The sequence below is a fragment of the Colias philodice genome, chromosome 30 (assembly GCF_061535455.1).
Source record: "Colias philodice isolate Cphi_HAF_F1 chromosome 30, ilColPhil1 Martin Lab GWU primary, whole genome shotgun sequence".
NCBI lineage: Eukaryota > Metazoa > Arthropoda > Insecta > Lepidoptera > Pieridae > Colias > Colias philodice.
In genome coordinates, this window is record NC_143115.1 from 3,607,143 (window position 1) to 3,632,035 (window position 24,893).

Genomic DNA, 24,893 nt, shown 5'->3' on the forward strand with positions numbered 1-24,893 from the left:
TGAATTTTTAGACGATACACTGGTAAATCTAGCTTATACTTTACTGTCTCAGTGTTTCCAGACACAAATTATGTAGCATACTAAGGTTACTAGCATAAGAATATTTCTGTTGCAACCTGAAACTCAAACGAAGAAACAACACTCAAATCTATTAACCCACAAGATGGCACGATTTCACATAACAGCTAACCTTTCAGTATTTGCATAATAGGAAATATACGCACATGTATTTTAATTTGATCAATGAATTCAATGATCAATGCAAGCAGTGATATTTCATGACTAGCTCTTGTAATGATATTTCGATATCACCCTACAAAATATCTTTAGCCTAATCAGCATTTCTCAACATTCCTTACTATTATTAGTACATATGTCAGTCTATTTCACTATATGTATTTACATACAAACACGCTTACAAAGTTTACTCTGAGTTATCGATATCTTAAAAATTGGTTCAGAAGTTTACAGTTCAGTTCAATTCAGAGCACATGAAAATGGGATGTAAATAATATGTCTCATGTCACACATTCATTTCAATATTGTTTGATTTAAATAAAGTATGTTGTGTAGCTATATTACATTATTTTGAGATGCAAGTTGGTTCATTTTTAACATACACTTGTGATACACTAATAAATATTATTTCTTTAGCTCCCCTATCTACCTGTGTTATTCTGATGTGATCTTCAAATCCAAATCCGTAACTTTCGCTTATACTCTATTAGTCCATGCTTATACTAATAATTAGTACCTATGTTAATTATACACTAATGTTGATATTCTATTTTGGATCTATGTAATTGTTTTATTGTAATAAATAATGTTAAATGATTATATAGAAGTTAATGATTTTATTTGTGTTATGCACCATTTTTATGGACTGAACAGAAATATTTAAAACTGAATTTGTAATTTAATTATTAATATTTACTTCTTATAACAGTCTATTTAACTTCTTCCTTATATTATACTTATTGTCAAATCTACATTCTATTAGATTATGGGGAATGGCTGTATATTTATTTTCTATGAATAAACTTAAGAACCTGATTTTAACCTTTTTTTGAAATAGGATATCAAGTTAGGTATAATAATCACTACATAGTATAAAACAGTCACTTTCTCCATCCCTATGTATGCTTAAATCTTTAAAACTATGTAACAGATTTTGGTGTGGTTTTTTTAATAGAGTGATTCAAGAGGAAGGGGTTAGTATAAGGTTTGATAAAGCGGCTGAAGCCGCGGGCGGCAAGTTAGTTAAAAATAAAACAACATTGATTACTTAGAATTGTATTTTGTAATCAATACAAGTTTTTAAACAAAATTTCTTAAATATAATGACAAAATAGATGTATCTTAAAAATAGTAAGTGGAATTTATCCTTTGTTTTGTTCCCTCAACTTCTCCAGTTGTTGCCTGCAAACAAATAATTATATTTAAATAAAATATAAGAATAGGTTTGTATATTTTAAAAGATTCATAAGAATTATAACAGATGGAAAGTAAGTAAAGTTTTAAGGATAATCAATGTTATATTGGTCATGGCATCACACATGAATAGCTGGATTGATATCAATATTTTTTTTTGTTGTGCTTAATATTGGCAGGAGACGAATCTTATGAACTAAATATATAGTATTGCACCAATAATTCAATAACATATGAAAACCGTGTCGCCACAAATGACCCGAAATTTCCACACAAAATTTCGGGTCATTTGTAACAGGATGGCGGTTCTACAGGGGTCTTAGTACGCAATGACAAAAAGAAAAATGATGGTCAGAACGCTGATACCGGATACCTTAAGATACTGTAATATTTTATATTAGAGAATCTTAACATAAAATATTATAGTATCTTCACCATGTGTGATGCGCTTTAAGCATATTTTTTACAGTTTATACAGGGCAAAACAGGGTTATGTCTGTTGGGTCAAATAATTTAATAAAGAGTAAGCTAGTTTATTAATAATCCAAAGAATATTCACATTGTTACTCAATGAATATAGTCCTCTTATTTCCTCTTCAGTTTCTAGTATTATTTATTTTATATAAAGCCGATCGATGCATAATTTAAATTTTAATGAACCTATATCGCAAGTCCTAACCTTAACTGTTGGTTGAAATCATCCTGGACGATATCATCCTCCCAGTTGTCTTCCCACACGGATACATCTTCATCATCAGCTTCTTCTGCACCCCAATCTGTTAAAAAATATAAAAACTTCATAAAAAACTAATAAAAAACATCGAAATTGTATGGTATTCTATTATGTTCGGATACTTACTTTCAGCGGGAAATTCTTCGAATTCATCATCCTCTTCGAGTAGACCAAGATCGACTTTCTGTTTATCAGCCATTTTTGCAATTATAAATTGAATAAAATAGCTTTCAATGAATGAATAGCAGTTTAAATGCTTCCCAAACAAAGCTGCAAAATTTTTGATTATTCACTGTGCCACTGTCAAATGTCAATGTCAAACGAATTTTTTTTTAGTGATTTGTGTTGCTAGCATTAAAAAAATATGGATTTGGTCAATAAGGACGCCATTCACGTTACGATTTTTGGTTTGATTATAAGACTGCTTAGAGTTCGTGATGAAATAAATAATTTAACAGATCCTGTTAATATAAAAATATCAGTGAAATTGACATACCCATTGTGTAATGGTTAAAGAATGCATCAGTTTTTTTTTTACATTAACTTCCATAACTATCAATTCATAACTTTCATTTATTGATACTTCCTGAGGTTAACGCAATCAAAAATGCTTATTTACTTTTAAGGCTATTTAGGTCGTCTTTATTTTCTAAATTATCTGCTCAGTATGCTGTGTTCCAATTTGGTAATCATTAAAATTTAGAAAAATTGTAGCAACGATTTAGGTAACGCCGTAAATTAAAATTATGAATTGAATTCATCTCCTTGCAGACCTTGCTATGACTTTTACTCAAAAATATTTTGGGTAACAAAATGTAACTTTTAGTTCATTTTATGTCTGTTAATTTGAACAAAGATTTATCATCATTGTATTTGTAAGACACACAACATTTCCAGGCAAATAATAAAAATGAAATAAAACATGAATAATTATTACAAAAGCCTTTATTATCATAATAAACACAGTCAAAATAAGTACATACAAAAGTATTTCATTTTTACGTAATTACTATGTACCTTTCTTTTCCCTTAAATCTAAAATATCACAAGATATCACATTTAAAAATGATTTCAGACTACATTTTTAGCATTTTAATATGACCATAGTAAAAGACAGGGTCTCAAATAATGCAAAAAAAACATTCATAATATAAAAAGACCCCTAAGCTTCAGATCTTTTAGATTCATGTCGTAAGCTGCAGTATTTTTCACGAGCGAACTTCGCTTTTAAAAAATATTTATTAATAGATTTAAATAGTCAGGCAAAATTATAAAAAAAATATTTTTTCAACTAATTTATAATTCTTTTGTAAGACTACTTACAAGTTACTCATAATTTTTACAGAAAATGTATTTTCCATAAGAAAGCATTTTTTATTATCTTTTAATAAATTTTAAGGTAAAATATAATGGTTACATATACCGATTTCGGATATTTTAAAAAGATACATAAAAAAATAAAAAGTTATGTATAGGTATTACACATAAAACATATTTTTGTGCGTTTGTATTCATGCAAGCTTTATACATTATAAAAAAAATACATTAAAACTAATTCTATTTAAATTGAATTCTATTTTTTATAAAATATTGAAGGGTCAATTTCCTCAATACATAAAATTTTTTAATAGGTATTTAATATTCTGCTTGTTTTCCATAAGCAATACAAAATCATTTTAAAAAGCATCAGTTTACTTTTCTCAATAATAACTTATTAAACAATTCACTTGATAAAACTGTATAAATTTATATTTTTCCCAATCGGATAAAAAAAACTTAAATTAACAGAAAAATACGATAAATAAGCTATAATTCTACTCCTACTACATGCAAAAAGTATTTTTCATTGTTTCTTGAACAATAAACATACTTAAATACATAAAAGTCTTATAAATTATAATTATTTCAAATTATTTATCAATAGTATCGTAGTAAAAAATCGGCAAACCGACCTTATGAAACAGAAAACTGCCTAAAAATAAACGATTTTTTCTATTTAAAGTAAATTAACTCCATCGATAAGGCAAAGGCAAAAGGCAAGGCAAAAAATTTCGCACTGGCAACCCCATTTATAAAATATTTGTTTCAAACCACCTACATTTTCCGCAAACTAGGCAAATAGATTGCGCGCTGGCAACACTATTTTTTTTCAACCATAAACAATCAATATTTGCGCATGGCAACTCCAAAAATGGAAGAAAAAAATTCAAAAACATAACCTAAAAAGATTAACTGCATTCAAACAGCAAATAGCGATGCAATATGGTCGGAATTTCCATATTTTTGACAGCTTTCGCGAATTTAGTGCCAAAATGTTTGCGTAGAAAAATCCTAACTTGAGCCAATAAAGAAATGGGGTTTTTCGCGCGTTTTATAAGCGCTTCTTTCTGTACTGGGTTGAGGATATTATTTCTTTTTATCATACAAAGGTCGAAAGATTCGGCCGCTTGTAGAAGGAGATAGTAGATATGTTGGTACTCTTCTAAGGTAACGTTTTGAAGGTGGTTTAAAATGCCGTCCGGGTCGCGGAACTGTGTTTTCATTATTACCTGAAATATAAAAAAAAAACTATTATTGTGTCCATAGACAAAATATCCAAAATTTTCTGCAAGAATTGTATTATTAATAGGTACATACAATGTTCCAATTTTAAATGAAACAGCTGAACCGATTTATGAGACAGTATTTAATTTAATTTATTTGTTTAATCATAAAATGGCATTTTAAATGGATAAAATCGATTTTAACTAAAGACACTTAAAAGAGTCAGTCAGTCAGGATATCCTAGCACAATTTCCCAGTAATTGCTGACCATTCAGCAAGTGATATTCTCTGTTTTTTATACAACTAGCGGTCCGCCCCGGCTTCGCCCGTGGTACATATTTACGTTTTCTCTATATAAGAACCATCCTCGTACTTCAAGGAATGTAATAAAAAAAAAATTATCGAAATCGGTTCAGCCGTTCTCAAGTTATGCGCTTACCAACATATTTTGGGATTCATTTTTATATTATAAAAGATTAATCTATCAAGGGGATTATATTATATCAGCCACTAATAATATAGGTACAATACATGATCATACTCTGGCTATACTTCGCAGCAGCGCGAATACAATATCAGCATTTGCTGACCAAATATTCAGCATGTACTATGTGTGATTAAAGGGTTTATGAACTAACTAGATTTCCGCCCGCGGCTTCGCCCGCATTTTCAAAGGAAAACCCGCATAGTTCCCGTTCCCGTGGGATTTCCGGGTTAAAACCTATCCTATGTGTTAATCCAAGTTACCCTCTATATGTGTGCTAAATTTCATTGTAATCGGTTCAGTAGTTTTTACGTGAAAGAGTAACAAACATCCATACATCCATACTTACAAACTTTCGCCTTTATAATTGTATTAAGATGATAATCTTAATACTATCACTCTTTCACGTAAAAACTACTGAACCGATTACAATGAAATTTAGCACACATATAGAGGGTAATTTGGATTAACACATAGGATAGGTTTTAACCCGGAAATCCCACGGGAACGAGAACTATGCGGGTTTTTCTTTGAAAACGCGGGCGAAGCCGCGGGTGGAAAGCTAGTATTTATATCATGGACAAATAGATATTTATATTAGTCCATGATTTATATATTGTTTGATATGTATTTACATACCCTGGCTCCGCTTCTCAGCAGCGCGTATACGATATCAGCGTCGGGTTCAGTATTGCTGGCCAAGTATTCAGCAAGTGCTGGCCGGAGTTGAGCGCCATCTTCTTCATTGTAGACCTTTTGGTTTGGGTCTGCTCCGCTGTTTAGTAGAATCTGCGGGGAAAAATATACACACAAAATTGATTATGCCTAGGTTGCCTGGAAGAGATCACTTCTAAGTGATAAGGCCGCCTAATAAACTATACTGTTTTTTGTTTTGTATACTTATATTAGCAATAAGTTTCCCATGTTTCATTAAAAAGCAATAAATAAATAAATTGATTTATTTTTATCCCACTTTTGTAAATAATCAAATAAACCAAAAATAATACAAAACCGTAGGGGCGCTTGTGCACTACAAGGAATTTTACTGTCCGGCATTCCGATTTTTTACGGTCCGATGTGGCATGAAAAAACCGATGAATTGCTTGTGCACCTGTCCGTCTTTACTCGGATCAGTGCGGTACAGTTCAAGGAAGTTTGGCGGTATAATGCTGTCATAAATGATTGTTTTTGTATTTTACAAGAAACGAGTAAAAAATATAGAAGGTGAAAGATAGGACTAAGATCGGATTAACTCTCGATGAACGCGATATAGCGAATGTATATAGGCGTGGGATTCGACGGCGCGCGGAGGTTGAGAGCCCCGGCAGCACGAGCGTCGAGCGAGTGCACGCGCGTCCCATAGTCGTGCGTCTCACGCGCCGGCATCTGCGCGACGAACTACTGCACGCGGCGCGCGTGCGCCGCGGTGCCGACACAGCCAATACGGGGGTGGGGGGAGCACCGCGACGATTTTATGTTAATGAACATCTCACGTACTCTAATCGTAATTTATTTTATTCAGCTCGCGAAAAACTGGGCCGGTCTAATAACTGGCGCTTTATCTGGACCCGAGGAGGTCGTATTTTTGCCAGGCGAGATAATAAATCAAAAGTTGTATATATAACTAGTGAAAAAGATATAGATGAGGTTTTTTGTCCTTAAACGATTTGGATATGTTTGTCGTCACTACATTTATTTTTATGTTCTATCTCAATATTATGAATATGATGTTTTATAACACGTCTACGTTAAATAATTTTAAAAATGTATATGCGCCCAATTTAACTCTTATAACAATAATTTTAACTTTTTATTTTTTCCATAACCTAAAAAACTTCAATTTGAAATGTTATTTAATTATAAAATCTAAATATTATATAATTAGTAATAATATTGTATTGCATTATGGTGTTGTCTTAATATGTGAGAACATACATTCTTTTGATTTATTATTTCCCTCACTCTTGCAATATTTCTGTAGTACCCTAATAAATTATAATTACATGTTATTTAAATACACTGTATGGCTTTGTATTTGTTATTTGTTGGTCCATAAGAACAAACAATTAATAATAGTATTCCTGAACGTTGTGCTTAAGTGTGAGTCTGTGTTGCTGTCCATGCTCATTAATGTACTCGTTTATTATTATAATTATAAACTAAAATTCTGTATTTTATTATGTATGTATATTAAGTGGTTTTATATCCTCTATATAATATATAATTTGAAATATATTTATTATATTTTACTTTTTCTAAGTGTAAGTTTTGTGCCTGAGTGCGAGTCTGTGATGCTGTCAATGCTCATTAATGTACTCTTTTATTATTATTATTATAAACTAAAATTCTGTATTTTATTATGTATGTATATTAAGTGGTTTTATATCCCCTATATAATATATAATTTGAAATATATTTATTATAATTTACTTTTCATTTGTTCTCATTCTTTATTTAAAACTTATGATGATGGTTAAACAGAAAAAGCGTAATTTTGCAATAGGCTTCATAAATCCGGGCTCGCTAGGTACAAATCATGAAGAATTTTTTGTTGCACTCGATAGGCATTCAGTTGACGTACTTGCTGTAAATGAAACATGGCTTCGTGAGGGTGAGGATGGGCGTGCTCCTCAAGTACCAGGCTATAGTCTCAAACACCTGCCTCGTCCCATTAGTATTCGTAGAAGAGGGGGAGGGGTGGGCTTTTATATTCGAAACTGTATTGGTGTACAAATTCTAGAACACCCAGTGTCACCACAGGTGGAACAAATGTGGATAAAAATTTCTTGCCGAGGCATTAATACAGTTATTGGCACAGCATATCGTCCACCGTGGTTGGATGTTAATATATTTTTTAATGCTCTGGTAGACTCGATTGGAAGTTTGATATGGTGTGATAATTTAATACTTTTAGGAGATTTCAATATAAACTTATTAGATGAACGACACTGTAACACCACTAAGCTCGTAAACTTTTTAAATAGCATGAATCTACATCAATACATTCTCAAACCGACACATTTCACAGAGGAGAGTGCTACTCTTCTTGACTTAATATGTGCTACCGTTCCGGTATATGACATCAGCATAGATTACATCAAATCACTTAGCAGCCATGCCTTCATCTCTGGTAAAATGGACATTATTAAAAATAAATTCCAACCAAAGCTTATAACATACAGACCCATGAAGGATATAAATTCAACACTACTTCTTACATATTTAAATAGTTTTGACACAAATCGCTTTTATTTATATGACAATATACATAACCTAGTTAATGACTTTTCCACCTCAATATTGGATATGTTTAATTTCCTTGCACCGCATAAAACAGTATTGACGCGTGATAAAGGCTACCCATGGATAACTTACAACATAAAATTAATGATGAGGAAACGCGACGAGGCCCATATTAAGGCGAAGGCTACTAAGATGTCACATCATGAGAATTTCTATAAGGATCTAAAACAATATGTCAATAATGCAATAATAACTGAAAAGACTGTATATTATAATCGTTACGTTAATGATAATATAGATAAGCCACAAATTCTCTGGAAACATCTTAATAAGCACATAGATTTGAAACCTAATAAGGCTGTTGTACTTCCCCTACATATACGAGACCCTAACTTAATAAATTCTCATTTTTTTAATGTTCCTGGAAGAGATACTGTGCCTGATGATACATTAAATTATTATACTTATAATAGATTGAAACATTCGGAATTCACATTTAGTAAAGTATCTGAAGATAAGGTTTTGAGGATGTTCCGAGGGCTCAAATCTAATGCTGTTGGTGTGGATGGTTTATCTTTGGATATGTTGCAAGTCGTTGTATCTGAGCTTTTACCTGTTCTGACCCATATTATAAATTTTTCTTTAACTTCATGTTCTTTTCCATCCCTGTGGCGCCAAGCCATAGTACGACCGATTCAGAAGAATAATAACGCTAATGATTTTAAAGACCTTCGTCCCGTGAGTGTTCTTCCATGTCTCTCTAAGTTATTAGAAAAAGCAGTGTACAGTCAGATGATGGAATATCTTGATCACCATGACATCTTACCGACATTACAGTCAGGCTTTCGTAAGCAGCGCGGAACAGCCACGGCTCTTGTTGATGTACTGGATAACATTCTATCTGCACAGGATGATGGGAAAATCACCATTGTAGTTTTGCTGGACTACTCACGGGCATTTGATACGTTGAACATACCCTTGCTCTTAGCAAAGCTTTCTTACTATGGTTTTAGCGAGAAAGTTGTTGAGTGGTTTAGAAGCTATTTGAGTGACCGTAGTCAAGTGGTGGCGGTGAATCAAGAGAACGGTACAACACTGTATTCTGATAGGAAAACTATAGCCAGAGGAGTGCCACAGGGATCTATTCTCGGTCCTTTACTTTATATCTTATACAGCGGGGATATAACGACTTGCATACACAACTGTAAGTACCATATGTATGCGGACGACATTCAACTTTATATTTCTTTCTCACCAAGTGAAACACAATCGGCATTGGAAAACTTGAGTGCTGACCTGGATCGAATAAATAAATGGTCAGAAAACAATTCTTTAGTTCTTAATCCAGCCAAAACAAAATATATAATCATGGGAACACCGCAACAGATCGAAAAGCTTGACAAACAACAGCGTATTGAGGTATCTATAAATGGGACGGTCTTACAGCGCGTTAAGGAGGTTCGAAACCTTGGAATCATCTTTGACGAGGGTTTAAGATTTGAAAAGCATATCAGTAAAATAGTTTCAAACTGTTTCTATCGTCTGAAGGTACTATATCGCCTGAAAAGGTATTTAAGTTCGGACATTAAGATGCGTCTGTGTGATACTTTGATTCTCTCCAAGTTTAATTATGGAGATACTGTGTATGGTCACCGTCTATTTGCTAGAACGAAGCAAGCTATTCAGCGGGTGCAGAATGCTTGTGCTCGATTTTGCTGGCAAATACCACCTAGAAGTCATATTTCACCTTATTTAAACAAAGCAAAGACTTTGAATATGGAAAATCGACGTCGCATGCATTTTGCCTCCTTACTGTTTGGAATAGTGAAAACAGCTACACCTCAGTATCTCCATGATAAATTATCGTGGGGACGTGATACAAACAAAAGATATAAAACAAGGGCATCTTCGTATATCTTGTATCCACATAAGTTTCGAACTGAGGCGTTCAGGGGGAGCTTTAAGTACAATGCAACTAAATGCTGGAATAACTTGCCGCCTCCGTTTCGCAATATTCAATCGTTATCAACGTTTAGATTAAAGTACAAAAACTATCTTATTCAGACGCAGTTAGATCAGCATTAGTTGCATTGTAACCTCTTCTACCAACTAATCACTTTTAAGCTAGGATGGTGCCCTTCACTCGTCGAAACATGCTTTCCTTGGGTTCACGTCCATGGTTGTCAGTTTATATACCTATTGTAGCAGAATCCTTTTTAACTTTCATTGCTTTGTTTTATTTATATATTTATTTACCAATTTAGTGGTTCTACTTAATGTATTATGCATTAAATTCTTTTATATGTAATATATTATAATACGTGTATGTGTGTATATATATTATAGTATATTATTATGTCTATATTTTACATTATACTATTAATATTGTATTTATTTTCTTTTCTTTAATTAAAATATATTATGACGAAGTATTGCTCTCGGGGCTCACTGAAAATCGGTGCTGTGACGTTTTTTTTGTTTACGTCACAGATGTTCACCGAGTGATTTCCCCTTTTAATGGCATCATGCTTCACAGACTACACACTTCAATGTGTATTTTTAAGTATTGTAGTAAGTAAGTATTATAAGTATTGTATAAATTGCTTTGAATTATGTACGTGTGAGGCTATGTGCCATTAAATAAACGTTTTTTCTTTCTTTCTTTCTTTCTTTAAATATTATATTACTTCGTTATAATAAAAAGTAAAGTTCCGTAAGAGATTTAAAATGCGTGTTTCACTTATTTATTTTAATCGGTGACGAGGAGCTAATTAAGCTATTCCCACTTGAACTTTAACTTACCAACACTTACTTAGATAATAATTATAGGTCAATGCTTGGTCAATGTATATAAAATAACAATACTGACTTCTCAAATCTCATTGCCAACTAAAAGAAAGTAAAACAAGAGCTTGCTTTTAATTGGCATATGCAGTAAAAACAGTAAAATCCAAGCAAGTGGGCATTATAAATATAAATAATAATAATAAATATTATAGGACATTATTACACAAATCGACCTAGTCCCACAGTAAGCTCAATTAAGGCTTGTGTTGTGGGTACTAGGCGACGATAAATATAATATTTAATAAATACATATATAGATAATAACACCCAGACCCCAGAACAAATAATTGAGTTCATCACACAAATATTTGCCCTGACCGGGGATCGAACCCGGGACCGTCGGCTCAGTAGGCAGTTACATTACCACTGCGCCAACCGCGTCGTCGCATTCGAAAACAATTATACCTACAGCGACTCGTAGACACAAAAAACCATCCGGAATAGGGAAAAGTAAAATGTCGGACAGTAAAATTACGTATAGTGCACAAGCTAGTATATAGATTAATGGCGTGCCATACCGGACCGTAAAAAATCGGAATGCCGGACCGTAAAGTTCCTTGTAGTGGACAAACGCCCTAGTTTTTACTTTTTACCGTTCTCAGAAGAATAAAAAATAGATACTAAGGGCGCTTGTGCACTACAAGGAATTTTACTGTCCGGCATTCCGATTTTTTACGGTCCGGTGTGGCATGAAAAAACCGATGAATTGCTTGTGCACCTGTCCGTCTTTACTCGGATCAGTGCGGTACAGTTCAAGGAAGTTTGGCGGTATAATGCTATCATAAATGATTGTTTTTGCATTTTACAAGAAACGAGTAAAAAATATAGAAGGAGAAATATTATATTATTTCGTTATAATAAAAAGTAAAGATCCGTAAGAGATTTAAAATGCGTGTTTCACTTATTTATTTTAATCGGTGACGAGGAGCTAAAGCTATTCCCACTTGAACTTTAACTTACCAACACTCAATGTATATAAAATAACAATACCGACTTCTCAAATCTCATTGCCAACTAAAAGAAAGTAAAACAAAAGCTTGCTTTCAATTGGCATATGCAGTAAAAACAGTAATATCCAAGCAAGTGGGCATTCGAAAACAATTATACCTACAGCGACTCGTAGACACAAAAAACCATCCGGAATAGGGAAAAGTAAAATGTCGGACAGTAAAATTACGTATAGTGCACAAGCTAGTATATAGATTAATGGCGTGCCATACCGGACCGTAAAAAATCGGAATGCCGGACAGTAAAATTCCTTGTAGTGCACAAGCGCCCTTAGGTAGATATTAATAAAAAAATGAGAACGGTTATTCCGATCCGTAAATATTTAAATATAAAAAACAATAAAAAACACTTTTTTCTGTCTTTGTTATCGCGCTATAGTAGTTTTTTTCTACTATTTATTCAATCTCTATATAATTTGTATCAAACATTAATTATTTAAAAACATATTTTTTTAAGCTATTGCATAGCTTCTATCGCCTTGAGCGCGGGGACCGAATCGAGAAATTCCGTAACGAAAAAACCTCACGCTCCCCACGGGGACGGGCGCGGAGGTGTGGCTTGAAGGCATAGCATGCAATAGCTTTACCGCGGCAGTCCCCGAGTGACACACGTCTTTATCTTCTTTCTTATATATAAAAATGAATCGCAAAATGTGTTGGTAAGCGCACAACTCGAGAACGGCTGAACCGATTTCGATAATTCTTTTTTTATTATATTCCTTGAAGTACGAGGATGGTTCTTATGTAGAGAAAACGTAAATATGTACCACGGGCGAAGCCGGGGCAGACCGCTAGTTTATTTTAAAAATCCAAATATCTACTTACTTTAACGATTTCCTTTCTATTGGTTATATTGTCGGAGCAGGCCACGTGTAGAGGCGTGCCAATTACTGAACTAGACGCATTCACACACGCACCTGTAAATTTAATTATTTTAATTGTTTATTATTTAAATAATTAATTAATTTAAAACTATTTATTTATTGAAGTGAAACTTCTTTATCGGGGTTGGAAAAAATTTAATGTAACATTTTTTCATTACGCGTGACATGTTTCCGTTACGCGCCATCTTTTTCTTATCCCTACCACGCGTGATTCGACGTATTTCTGTAAAGTTTCATTTTGTAAATTATTTTTTAAAAAATAAGGTCATAAAGAAGTTTGACTTCTTACGTGTGTACACTAGTACACGCACACATTTTTTATTTATTATTTTATTTGATTTATTTCAGATAATTGCAATATCCATATTATAATTGTTAGTATCTTGTTACCTTATAACTATGTTTGATCAATGATTGTTTAATGATTATTTTTTATTTATTTTATTTTAATATGCTTTTATTGAAATAATACTGCTAATACTACTAAACCTAATTACTCGACTGGTAATATGAATCCTACTATTTCTACTATTTGTTATAATAATTCTACTAATCTTACAAAACCTAATATTTCTTATGGTCTTACGAATCATATTTTATTTTTTGATCACATAAACTAGCACTACGACTACTTCTACTACCTTTACTACTACTAACTACCTTTACTACTACTTACTACTTATACTACTACTAACTACCATTACTACAACTAACTACCTCTACTACTATTAACTACTTTTCCTACTACTAACTACCTTTACTACTACAAACTACCTTTACTACTACAAACTGCTTTTACTACTTCTAAGTTCTACCTTTACAACTAAACACTACTTTTACTACTACAAACTACTTTTCCTACTACTTACTACTTTTTTACTACTACTACTAAAATTACTAACTTACCAGCATTCAAAAGCATTTGGACCATATCAACATCTCCTTTTAGTATAGCGAGGTCCAAAGGCGATGGTTTGTTTAAATCTGGACTTTCATAATTCACTTTAGCACCTTGTTTTATCAATAAGTTCACTACTTCTGTGTTACCTGTAATTAAATTTTTATATCTATACTAATACCATGGACTTAAATATATAGGACTGATGAACGTCATACTAAAGATCGTACCCCGTAATTTCAGCTTATTGCTAGATGGCGCTCTGATTTGAGCTTATTATTTAATTTGCAGTTTTAAAAGCGCCACCTAGTGACCAATTTTAGAACTAAGGAAACAGCAAACTATCGATTTTCAATTATTACATCTAGAGGGCGTTGTTTTAAAAACTCTAATACTAATCTATACTAATATTAAAAAGAGGAAAGGTTTGTATGTATGTATGGTTTTCACGCATAAACTACTGACGCGATTACAATGAAATTTAACACACATATAGAGGGTAACTTGGATTAACACATAGGATAGGTTTTATCCCGGAAATCCCACGGGAACGGGAACTATGCGGGTTTTTCTTTGACTGCGCGGGCGAAGCCGCGGGCGGAAATCTAGTTACTAATCTATACTAATATTATAAAGCTGAAGAGTTTGTTTGTTTGTATGTTTGTTTGAACGCGCTAATCTCAGGTACTACTGGTCCGATTTGAAAAATTATTTCGTTGTAATATAGCCCATTTATCGAGGAAGGCTATAGGCTATATATCATCACGCTAAGACCAACAGGAGCGGAGGAATGCGGGTGAAACCGCGGGGCACAGCTAGTTTGATATGAACTCACCGCTCAATACAGCATAATGCATGACAGTTCTATAGTCATTTCTCACGTCAGCTATAGCGTTGACATCAGCTCCATAACTTATAAGGAGTAATACTGATTCTATTCCCTGGAACATTAAATAAATAAATATTTCAGTACAATTTTCACAGTACGATCTGATCCCATACTAATAAATAATAATAAATAAATATTATAGGACATTATTACACAAATCGACCTAGTCCCACAGTAAGCTCAATTAAGGCTTGTGTTGTGGGTACTAGGCGACGATAAATATAATATTTAATAAATACATATATAGATAATAACACCCAGACCCAAGAACAAATAATTGAGTTCATCACACAAATATTTGCCCTGACCGGGGATCGAACCCGGGACCGTCGGCTCAGTAGGCTGTTACTTTACCACTGCGCCAACCGCGTCGTTAAGCTTTCGCTTGTGTTATGGAAACCAAATGGCTGATAAACATACATATATATAATTTTAAATAAATACTTATATAGATAATTAACACCCAGACACAGAGCAAACATCTATGTTCATCACACAAACGTTTGCCCCGGGTGGGAATCGAACCCACGACTTCTGGCTTGGAAGGCAGCTAACCCAACCGGTCAGTCAATATTAAATTTAAAATAACTGCAAGGATACTTTCTTTATTAGAAAATACAGTTTAACTTTGTGAGATAAAACGTGAGGGTAGTTAAAAATAATATTATTTACTGCAATATAGGTTTATATTATTCAACTGAAAATTTAATTAAACTGTTATGATTTAAAAGAGCAACTATGGAGTTTCTTGCCGATTCTTCTCCATAGATACTGCTTTCCGAATCGGTGGTAAATGTTAACAATATGTAATGACGATTCAAAAATGCTTCAAGAAGAAGTCTAATTGAATAAATAAATGTTTGAGTTTGAGTTTGAGTTTGAAACAATCTTTTAAAGTGGTTTAAAAAAATCTTATCCCTTTTATATTCTATATATTTATATTTTGACACTAAAACTAAATATCTAAACTAAATATCTATTTCCTATAATAAAATCGTAGGAAAGTCAAAACTGTACATTGAATATTTTTTTTTAAAGAATACTTGGGGCGTAATCAACAATAGATACCGAAGTCAAAAATATAGCTTTCAGAATTTTTGTCTGTTTGTTTGTATGTAAGTATGTCCGGGCTAATCTCAAAAAGTACTGCATGGATTTATTTCAAATTTGGTACAGAGATAGCTTGAGACCTGAGGAAGGATATAGGATAGGTTTTATATTAGTCAGTTCAATAAAGAAACGAATCTTCAATGGCGGCCAAAGCTGACTTTGACAGATGGTAGGATCAGCAAAAAAGAAAATAAAAATAATGTAAATTGATAATTATTTTATTAATTATTTCAAATTGTTTGTTGACAAAATTTTTTGTTATTGTATTTGTGTATTTATATGAATTATCATATTTACGTATACAGAATGTAATAAAATCCCCATAATACTTGTAATAAGCCCATAAAACTGAACAACTTTTCCCAAAGAACATATTTTGTCAAATTCCAATAAAACATTATTTACTTTCGCAAATGCATAATTGTTATTGTAAATTTATGATAAAAACTATTATAGGGAAAATCAAATACATTTTAGTGATTTTATTTTTCCATTTTTTTTTTGCATACCGTACGGCCGTGTGTGAGCGAGAGGGAATGATAAGCGCCGCCATTGAAGATTCGTTTCTTTAAAGAACTGACTAATACCGGAAATCCCACGGAACCGGGAACTATGCGGGTTTTTCTTTGACTACGCGACGGAAAGCTATTTATTTTTATTTATTTATTTTTTGTTCTTAGCTATGTATATAATGTATGTGTAAACTACATAAAAAACCTACCTTTCTCTGTCTGGCAGCCTTCATCAACGGCGTCAGGCCAGATCTATCCCTCGAGTCAGGATTCGCTCCAAACATGAGCAGCAGTTCCAAATACTCAGGATCGGAAACCAGATTGATTTCGGCACCGAAAAAGTATCTTTTATTCGGATCTGCGCCATGTTCTAATAGAAGACGGGCTACATCCTGTTAATAAATAAATATTTCAGGACAATTTTCACACACGGCACGATCTGATCCCATACTAAGCATTCGCTTGTGTTATGGAAACCAGATGGCTAATAAAAATACATATATAATTTTAAATAAACACTTATATAGATACCCAGACACAGAGCAAACATCTATGTTCATCACACAAATATTTGGCCTAGGTGGGAATCGAACCCACGACCTCTGGCTTGGGTAAGTATTTTTTAAAGTATTAAAAAAAACAACAAATATTGGCCGAGGATGTTAAAACTATTACTTTATATTAGTTATACTGAAGATAACACTACAATAAGCTCTACTTAATATAATATAAAAAGTTAATAAAAATACGTACGGCAATTTTTGAGCGTTATTATAAGCCTAGTTGATGATGGTTTATTGAAAATTAACCTTCATAATTTTTATTTTATATGATGGAAAAAAATCATTATTATACACTATAAAGCACCGTCATAACATTTATCCCGGATATATTGTCTGATAATAACAAAATTGCATAATCTATACCCCCTTTATATGTTCTGATCACTAACTTACATAATGTATACCCCATTTATATGGTCTGATAATCCACTTATACGGTCTGATAATCCACTTATATGGTCTGATAATCCACTTATATGGTCTGATAAACCACTTATATGGTCTGATAATACACTTATACGGTCTGATAATCCACTTATATGGTCTGATAATCCACTTATATGGTCTGATAAACCACTTATATGGTCTGATAATACACTTATATGGTCTGATGAAACTTACATAATGTTTATTCCGTATAGCCAATCTCAATGGCTCATCACAGAGCGTTGTTCGTGGGAACTCCTCGCCCGTGTCCGGACGGTAGTCAACCGCTGCACCACTTTCAAGTAGCAGTTTCACGAATTCCGTGTAACTGTAGAAGAAATTATATTATTTTTACAAAGCGGTGTCTTTAAAATTTTACTAGATATCATATAATCAAAGAGTAGATTGTTAATCAATTTGTTTTGTTACTATTTAATCAATTTAAATATTTGCACACCCAGATAATGGGTAGAATTTATTAGCGCTATAACATTGTAATAGCAACACCTATATTTGTTACTACAATCTTGCAAATAAATGTAATTTGAATTTGAATTTTGCCCGTTGAATGACATAATCTTACGGGGACACTTCAAATAGATATATAATACATGAACCTGCGACATATCCATACTAATATATGTATTATAAATGCGAAAGTAACTCCGTCTGTCTGTCTGTTACTCAATCACGCCTAAACTACTGAACCATATTTCATGAAATTTGGTATGGAGATATTTTGATACCCGAGAAAGGACATAGGCTACTTTTTATCCCGGGAAAATGACGCAATCCCGAAAATCCACGGGAACGGGAACTACGGGTTTTTCTTTGACTGCGCGGGCGTAGCCGCGGGCGGAAACCTAGTATGAAATAGTCGTCTTAATTTCGACTGGTTGAACAACTACATATTTACATAGACTCTAGATTTATTATTACAGAACTAGCTTTTCCAGCGTTGTTGTCCTATAACCCCTTATTAGTCGAAATACCTGAATTATTCGAGCCATTAGCCTCAACAACTAATTTGGCGATACATTTTTACATAATTAGATATACTTTATTATCAGTGTCTAAATATAAATTAATATTTCATCATCATCATCATTGTCATTCTTGTTGTTATGTATTAATTAATATTTATTACTAAATAAATTAATTAATACATACCCATGTTCCGCAGACAGATGCAAGGCACTATAACCACAATCATCCGTCGCGTTGATATCGCAGCCTCTCACGAGAAGCAACCGTGTGGCTTCCAAATAGCGCTGCCATATCGCATAGTGTAAGGGACGCAATCCTTGTGTTACTGGCTCATTTACCTGATAATAAAATAATATCTATACTAATATTATAAAGCTGAAGAGTTTGTTTGTTTGAACGCATTAATCTCGGGAACTACTGGTCCGATTTGAAAAATTCTTTCGGTGTTAGATAGCCCATTTATCGAGGAAGGTTAGGCTATATTTCATCACGCTACGGGCAACAGGAGTGGAACCACGGGGGTGAAACCACGCGGAGCAGCTAGTTATAAATAAGGAGTGGAATATAAAGAATATAATGAATGTAGGGTAGAAATATAAATGTTTTGCTACTAATAGTAATACTATAAGGTACAATTAAAGAAATGTACTAGCTGTAGATCTATCTATAATCTTAGCTGTATTGAAATGGTAATATTATTAAACACAGTTCAATAGTTATTAATGAAAAACTAAAATTATATTCTTCTTTTTGGCTAAGGAATGAGCATTATGAGTCGTGCACTTTTGTATTCTTCAAGCTTTTAATTTATACGCAAACAAAGGCAATAAGATATTTCCTTTTAGATGGCACATGAATCTTCTTATATATAAAAATGAATCGCAAAATGTGTTGGTAAGCGCATAACTCGAGAACGGCTGAACCGATTTCGATAATTCTTTTTTTATTATATTCCTTTAAGTACGAGGATGGTTCTTATGTAGAGAAAACGTAAACATGTACCACGGGCGAAGCCGGGGCGGACCGCTAGTATTATATAAGTTACTAGCGGTCCGCCCCGGCTTCGCCCGTGGTACATATGAAAAATAGATGTTGGCCGATTCTCAGACTTACCCGATATGCACAGAAAATTTCATGAGAATCGGTCCACCCGTTTCGGAGGAGTATGCAGACTAACATTGTGACACGAGAATTTTATATATAAGATTATATAACATACCTTTGCACCACAAGCCAGTAAGATTCTTATCTCATCGAGAGGTACCATCCGAATGATGGAGTCAGCCAGCTCGCGCTGCAGCGACTTGTCTGTGATCACTTCTGAAGGCATGGTTGCTGAAATAGTACATGTATCAGTAATTATTTAAATTGTAAAATTCACACTTGGTCCAAAAAGTTCAGTATTTATTTGAAAAAGTTGTTTTTATGGAAGGTTTAATTTTAATTTGTTAGGTTTTCTACAAAACGGGCGAAGCCGCGGAAAGGTGGTTTTTGCAATTTTGACACACACTAAAAGCCGAACCGTAACCGTAACCGTATGACCGCCTCCTTAGTACAGTGGTTGACGCGTGAGCTTACACCGAGGGGTCCTGGGTTCGATTCCCGGTGGAGACGAAGAAAAAAAAATGTCTCGGTCTGGCAGGACACAGAAGGCTGATCACCTACTTGTCCCTAAAGAAAATCGATCAGTGAAACAGATGTATAATGCATCTGCCCCTTACCCCACTAGGGGACATGGGACTTCACACATAGAACCGTAAGTAGTAACGTTATGTTGCTCAAATTGGATAGTGGCAGTATTCATTGCCCATTCAGTTTCAATTTTTTTTCTAATCTAGGTAGTTAAGTATGTTTATTAAATAACTAGCAATGCCCTGCGGTTTCACCCGCATAGATAGCGATATCTTTACAGTGAAAAGTCTACTATAGGTCGGACTATAGGTTTAATTTTTAATCACATGAAAATCACCTTTACCCCGTCCCGCACTACGGCCTTTTTTTTTTTTTTTAGTGGGGAAATCTTTCATAGATACCCACGGCCTCCAGGGGAGGGGCCGTGGGTTATGTCGGATTCCTACCGACCAAAACCCCACTGTGTTCCGTCAAGACGCATATTGGTAGAATTCCTCCGTGACCCCCGCACTACGGCCTGCTCGAACAGTATACCTACTATTTTCTGTAGATTGACACTTTTAAATTCGTTATATCTTTTGAATGGAATATCCAATTCTTTTCATTTAAAAAGTATTTTGCTGGTATTGAAACAGTCTATAATAAAACATCATTTAATGGGATAAGGATTAATATATGTGTATGGATAACATGGTTTGATTACTGTCGGCACTTCTATTTACTTTGAAAACGTAAAAAAGTTGTTGTAGTAACATAACTACTGAAGATGGACATATGGTATCGCGGACTTTCTTGTAGATATTGATCCATTCTATAATACTGTAGAACATTTTTTTGTTCTATCTTCAATAGATTCCGCAGCGCACGCGATGACAGAAGTTTTATTGAGGATTTTTTTACACCTTGGGTTACATTATTGCATTTTTGGAAAGGATCTCTAATTTTTTTGAAAATGCAATATAGCCTATGTTGCTCAGTAAAGATGCAGCTTTCTAATGGTGAAAGAATTTTTGAAATCGGTCCAGTAGTTTTTGCGTGAAAACCATACATACATACATACTTACATACATACTTACAAACTTTTCCTCTTTATAATATTAGTATAGATTATTATTACCAACCTTTTTTCTATATTGTACCTTCAAAGTTGTATAATAAGTACCTATCAGTTACAACGTCGAATTTCACTAAATAATTTCAGGACTAGCTGATAAAGTCACTGATAGCCTATTCAACACTTTAATCTTTAATTTCTACAGAGACTACTATATTACTTGCTCTGTGACAGAGACGTTACATAGAACACATCCAGGTGGATGATACTTTCAAACTGAATAATTAAATAAAGCCAATAAAAAGTTTGCGTTTTATTTGTGAACTGAAAATAACAACACGTGCGCATGTTGTGTAACAAATGCGTATTTGATACGACCAATGTTCAATATCTATTCTATTATTACCAAGATTTATAACATGTGTCTAATACAAAGGTCGTAAACAAACGCAATCAAATGTATGGGGCAACGACATTTTACATTGCGTAGTTTGACGTTTTATAGGATAATTTTATTAATGCCATTAGAAATAGAGATTAATTTTGATTGACTGTTTAATCACTATATTTAACTTGTAGTAAATGTCGCTAATAATAAAAGTGTGGTAAAAATATGTATGCAATTTTATAACAATGTATGGGTCGGGACAATGACTTGATACATGTCAGCTAAAATTAAATATTATAGCTTGGTGTTTTTGTATAGCTTTTCGATATATCTGCCATTACCTTAATAATATTAATAATATACGGGCATTTCTCCGCAACTCGACGTCAAGCGCCTATTTTGCGTGTGCGCGTCTTTCCAAACTATACAAGGCCAGTACGCAACGGTGTGAAACTAATCACGTATAGTTTGGAAATAACTTTTTCACAAAGTTCTTCCAATCTATACAACAGCAGTACGCAAGTACTCGCGTATACTTTGTAGTGAAGTAAGTAAGAATAGCGCTCCAAAATATACAGCGCCAGTACGCATGCGGACTAATCGTGTATGTTTCGGAGTAAGCGCGGCGTCTTTCCATTGCTCGCGCTTATATTATTGTATTGCTGTTTTGAAATCTATTATTAAAATGCATGTGTATTGTGTATGTAATGTTGCGTACTGATCGTATTTTTTTTTGTATCGAGGATGCTTGTGTCTTCGTTCCCGACTATACTGCACGACTTACAATTGACAATAGTGCTAAAATGTAAGAATCTAATAAGTCCAGAAGAAGACGGTTGCGAGGCGACGGCAATTTTTGTGTAGTTAAAAAAAACACGAACCTAACCTAACCCATAGGTAACCCTTATATACCTATCTGTTATCTATTTATTTTTCTAAGCTCACCTAATAATATTATATTCCATATTTTACTGAATCAATCAAGAAGAATAAAAGTAGATAGATATAGCTTTACAAGTCTTTGATTGCCTATGACTATTGCACGCCTCATAAGCGAAGCGTTGAGGTGGGTACTACTGTCACTTCGCGCAAAACATCTGATTTTTCAAACTTAAAATGTCTTTATGTATCATACATTGCACTTGTAAGATAATACCTACACACACATATTAAGAAAAAACACTATTTTTAACGTTCATGATATTTTTGATGTCATTTTTGTTATTTAAACTAGTTAAAAAACAGTTTAAAAAAGTTCTGTCTTGGACGTCCGTGTGTCTGTATGTGCGGATCCTTTTTCTTGTTAACACGATAGCGACCGAAATACTTTACTAATCGAGTCTTTTTTTTTCTCTTACGCTTGAGTATGCTCAGGAATAGAACCCTTTCATTTTTCAGGGTCTGATTCGATGTGGTTTAATTGTTATTAAATAAACAAAAATAATAATTAATAAATATTTATTAAAAAAAAAATTATGAGGCGTGCACTTTTGGATTTTCCAAATTTTGTTTATTATTTCGCTCAAGCGTAAGTGGTGTAGTAGGTATATTTAGTTATATTTTGCGTACTGATCGTGTATAGTTTGGAACGAAGAAGCACGCATCCGCGTTACAAAGTATACACGATCAGTACGCAAACTTCGTGTATATTTTGTAATAACAAACTTAAAAACAGCATTACAAAGTATACACGAGCAGTTTCCTATGGTTGCGTTCTGGCTATGTATAGTTTGTAAATACGCTGCGTGTGCCATTACCTTTCATTCTGTTTCTTTTAAAAAATATTATGAAATTACAACCATTACAAGTTACAACGCAATATTAATGCAAGTGCATCAAGATATCCATAAATCTATTTTAAAGTGCGATTCGCATATTTGAATACTAGTATAGCATGGTACACATCTTTTATCTTCAATAGAACCAAAACAAAGCCAGCCCCCCTAGACAAGTGGCTTTCTATTAGCGTAAAGTTGAATAGAATAGATTATGAATGTATGAGATTGACGTAATCAATCGTCGTCGTCGTCGTAATCAAACGTCAATCTCATACATTCATAATCTATTCTATTCAACTTTACGCTAATAGAAAGCCACTTGTCTAGGGGGGCTGGGTAAGGGATTGGCCAATTCCTTGAAATCCACCAACTGTTTTCTAATACTTTCAATAACAATGTTTTTTAAAAATAATCCCCGTTCATATCAAAAACAAAAACAATACGCATTAGGCACATGCGCAGACAAAAACATGTAAACATGCACACGTGGCGCCATCTACTGTGAAACAAAATGAAGCAAGTTCATTGGCCTATACGACCAGTATATGATGGCACTCTGTTAAAACTGAGAGAAAGAAAATTATTCGAAGGCAGGGGTCTTCCTTATTTGGTTTTGGCAACGATCCATACTTTGGTTTCCTTACCTGTTTTCGTATTTTCAAGGACGTTTCACTTATTTTTAGCCATGATCACTATTTTCCACGTAAGATAATAATTTGGTGTTTTTCAAGGAAGTTTATAAAGATGTATGTGTAGTAATTTGGCTGCAATTGTAGGCCACGATTTATTTCAATGGAAAGTACCGCTTGTACTTAATTAACCTTATTAAAAAAGGTTACGGTAACATCTTTAAATACCAACCCTGAAAAGGGCATCTACTGTAATTTTTAGCATGAGCAGAAATTTAACTTTAATTATTATTTACCATACTTGTTCTTTGCTAATATGTAAAAGTAGCTGTGTCTCGCGGTTTTACCCGCACTGCTCCGCCTCTATTAGTCTTAGGTAGTATTCTGATATATAGCCTACTAGAGGTCCGCCCCGGCTTCGCCCGTGGTACATATTTCGCAATAAAAGGTAGCCTATGTCCTTTCTCGGGTATCAAAATATCTCCATACCAAATTTCATGCAAATTGGTTCAGTAGTTTAGGCGTGATTGAGTAACAGACAGACAGAGTTACTTTCGCATTTATAATATTAGTATGGATGTGTTAATCCAAGTTACCCCCTATGTGTGCCAAATTTCATAAAAATCGGGTCAACAATTTTATGTAAAGGAGTAACAAACAAACGCATTTAAACATGCATATTAGGAAGATATAGAGAAACTTTCACAATTTTCCGAAATGAGAAACGTATTATTCCTAACCTCATAACTTCATAAGTTACCATCATTGTTATATTTTTATCCAGACCTCTGATTTCATCGAAAAAATATGAGACTTAATTGGAAGTGAAAATAGGAATATGTCCTAATTAATAT

General features: G+C 33.6%; 2 protein-coding genes across 4 annotated transcripts in view; both read right to left on the minus strand.

Annotated features, from left to right (window-relative positions):
* Positions 1 to 1,277: 1,277 nt before the first annotated feature.
* Sem1 (Suppressor of exocyst mutations 1) lies at positions 1,278 to 2,473 on the minus strand. Its single transcript, XM_089713249.1, has 3 exons — positions 2,291 to 2,473; positions 2,111 to 2,207; positions 1,278 to 1,419 (listed from the first exon to the last, which is right to left on the minus strand). The coding sequence occupies exons 1-3, from the start codon at positions 2,361 to 2,363 to the stop codon at positions 1,380 to 1,382; spliced, it is 210 nt and encodes a 69-aa protein (XP_089569375.1). The 5' UTR covers positions 2,364 to 2,473; the 3' UTR covers positions 1,278 to 1,379.
* A 1,728-nt stretch (positions 2,474 to 4,201) lies between these two features.
* Positions 4,202 to 24,893, minus strand: part of LOC149475466 (uncharacterized) — a 66,456-nt gene continuing 45,764 nt past the window's right edge. For 2 of the 3 annotated variants that reach the window (XM_089713444.1, XM_089713442.1), the window contains exons 2-10: positions 19,778 to 19,893; positions 18,742 to 18,896; positions 17,767 to 17,899; positions 16,792 to 16,974; positions 14,907 to 15,012; positions 14,080 to 14,220; positions 13,115 to 13,206; positions 5,832 to 5,981; positions 4,202 to 4,713 (exon numbers count right to left, since the gene is read on the minus strand). In XM_089713444.1, coding sequence (XP_089569570.1) covers positions 4,393 to 4,713; positions 5,832 to 5,981; positions 13,115 to 13,206; positions 14,080 to 14,220; positions 14,907 to 15,012; positions 16,792 to 16,974; positions 17,767 to 17,899; positions 18,742 to 18,896; positions 19,778 to 19,888 — 1,392 coding nt within the window. In that variant the 5' untranslated portion in view covers positions 19,889 to 19,893 and the 3' untranslated portion in view covers positions 4,202 to 4,392. Of the gene's footprint in view, positions 4,714 to 5,831; positions 5,982 to 13,114; positions 13,207 to 14,079; positions 14,221 to 14,906; positions 15,013 to 16,791; positions 16,975 to 17,766; positions 17,900 to 18,741; positions 18,897 to 19,777; positions 19,894 to 21,311; positions 21,509 to 24,893 lie in introns of those variants that run through there. The other variant, XM_089713443.1, reaches the window with a different exon arrangement.

What these genes read in the sequence shown, in the direction of transcription:
- Sem1 (XM_089713249.1), bottom strand. Translation starts at nt 2,363, where the DNA reads ATGGCTGATAAACAGAAAGTCGATCTTGGTCTACTCGAAGAGGATGAT. An exon ending in CGAAGAATTTCCCGCTGAAA is followed by an intron (nt 2,208 to 2,290) that starts GTAAGTATCCGA and finishes ATTTTTTAACAG; the next exon opens with ATTGGGGTGCAGAAGAAGCT. An exon ending in GATTTCAACCAACAGTTAAG is followed by an intron (nt 1,420 to 2,110) that starts GTTAGGACTTGC and finishes ATTTGTTTGCAG; the next exon opens with GCAACAACTGGAGAAGTTGA.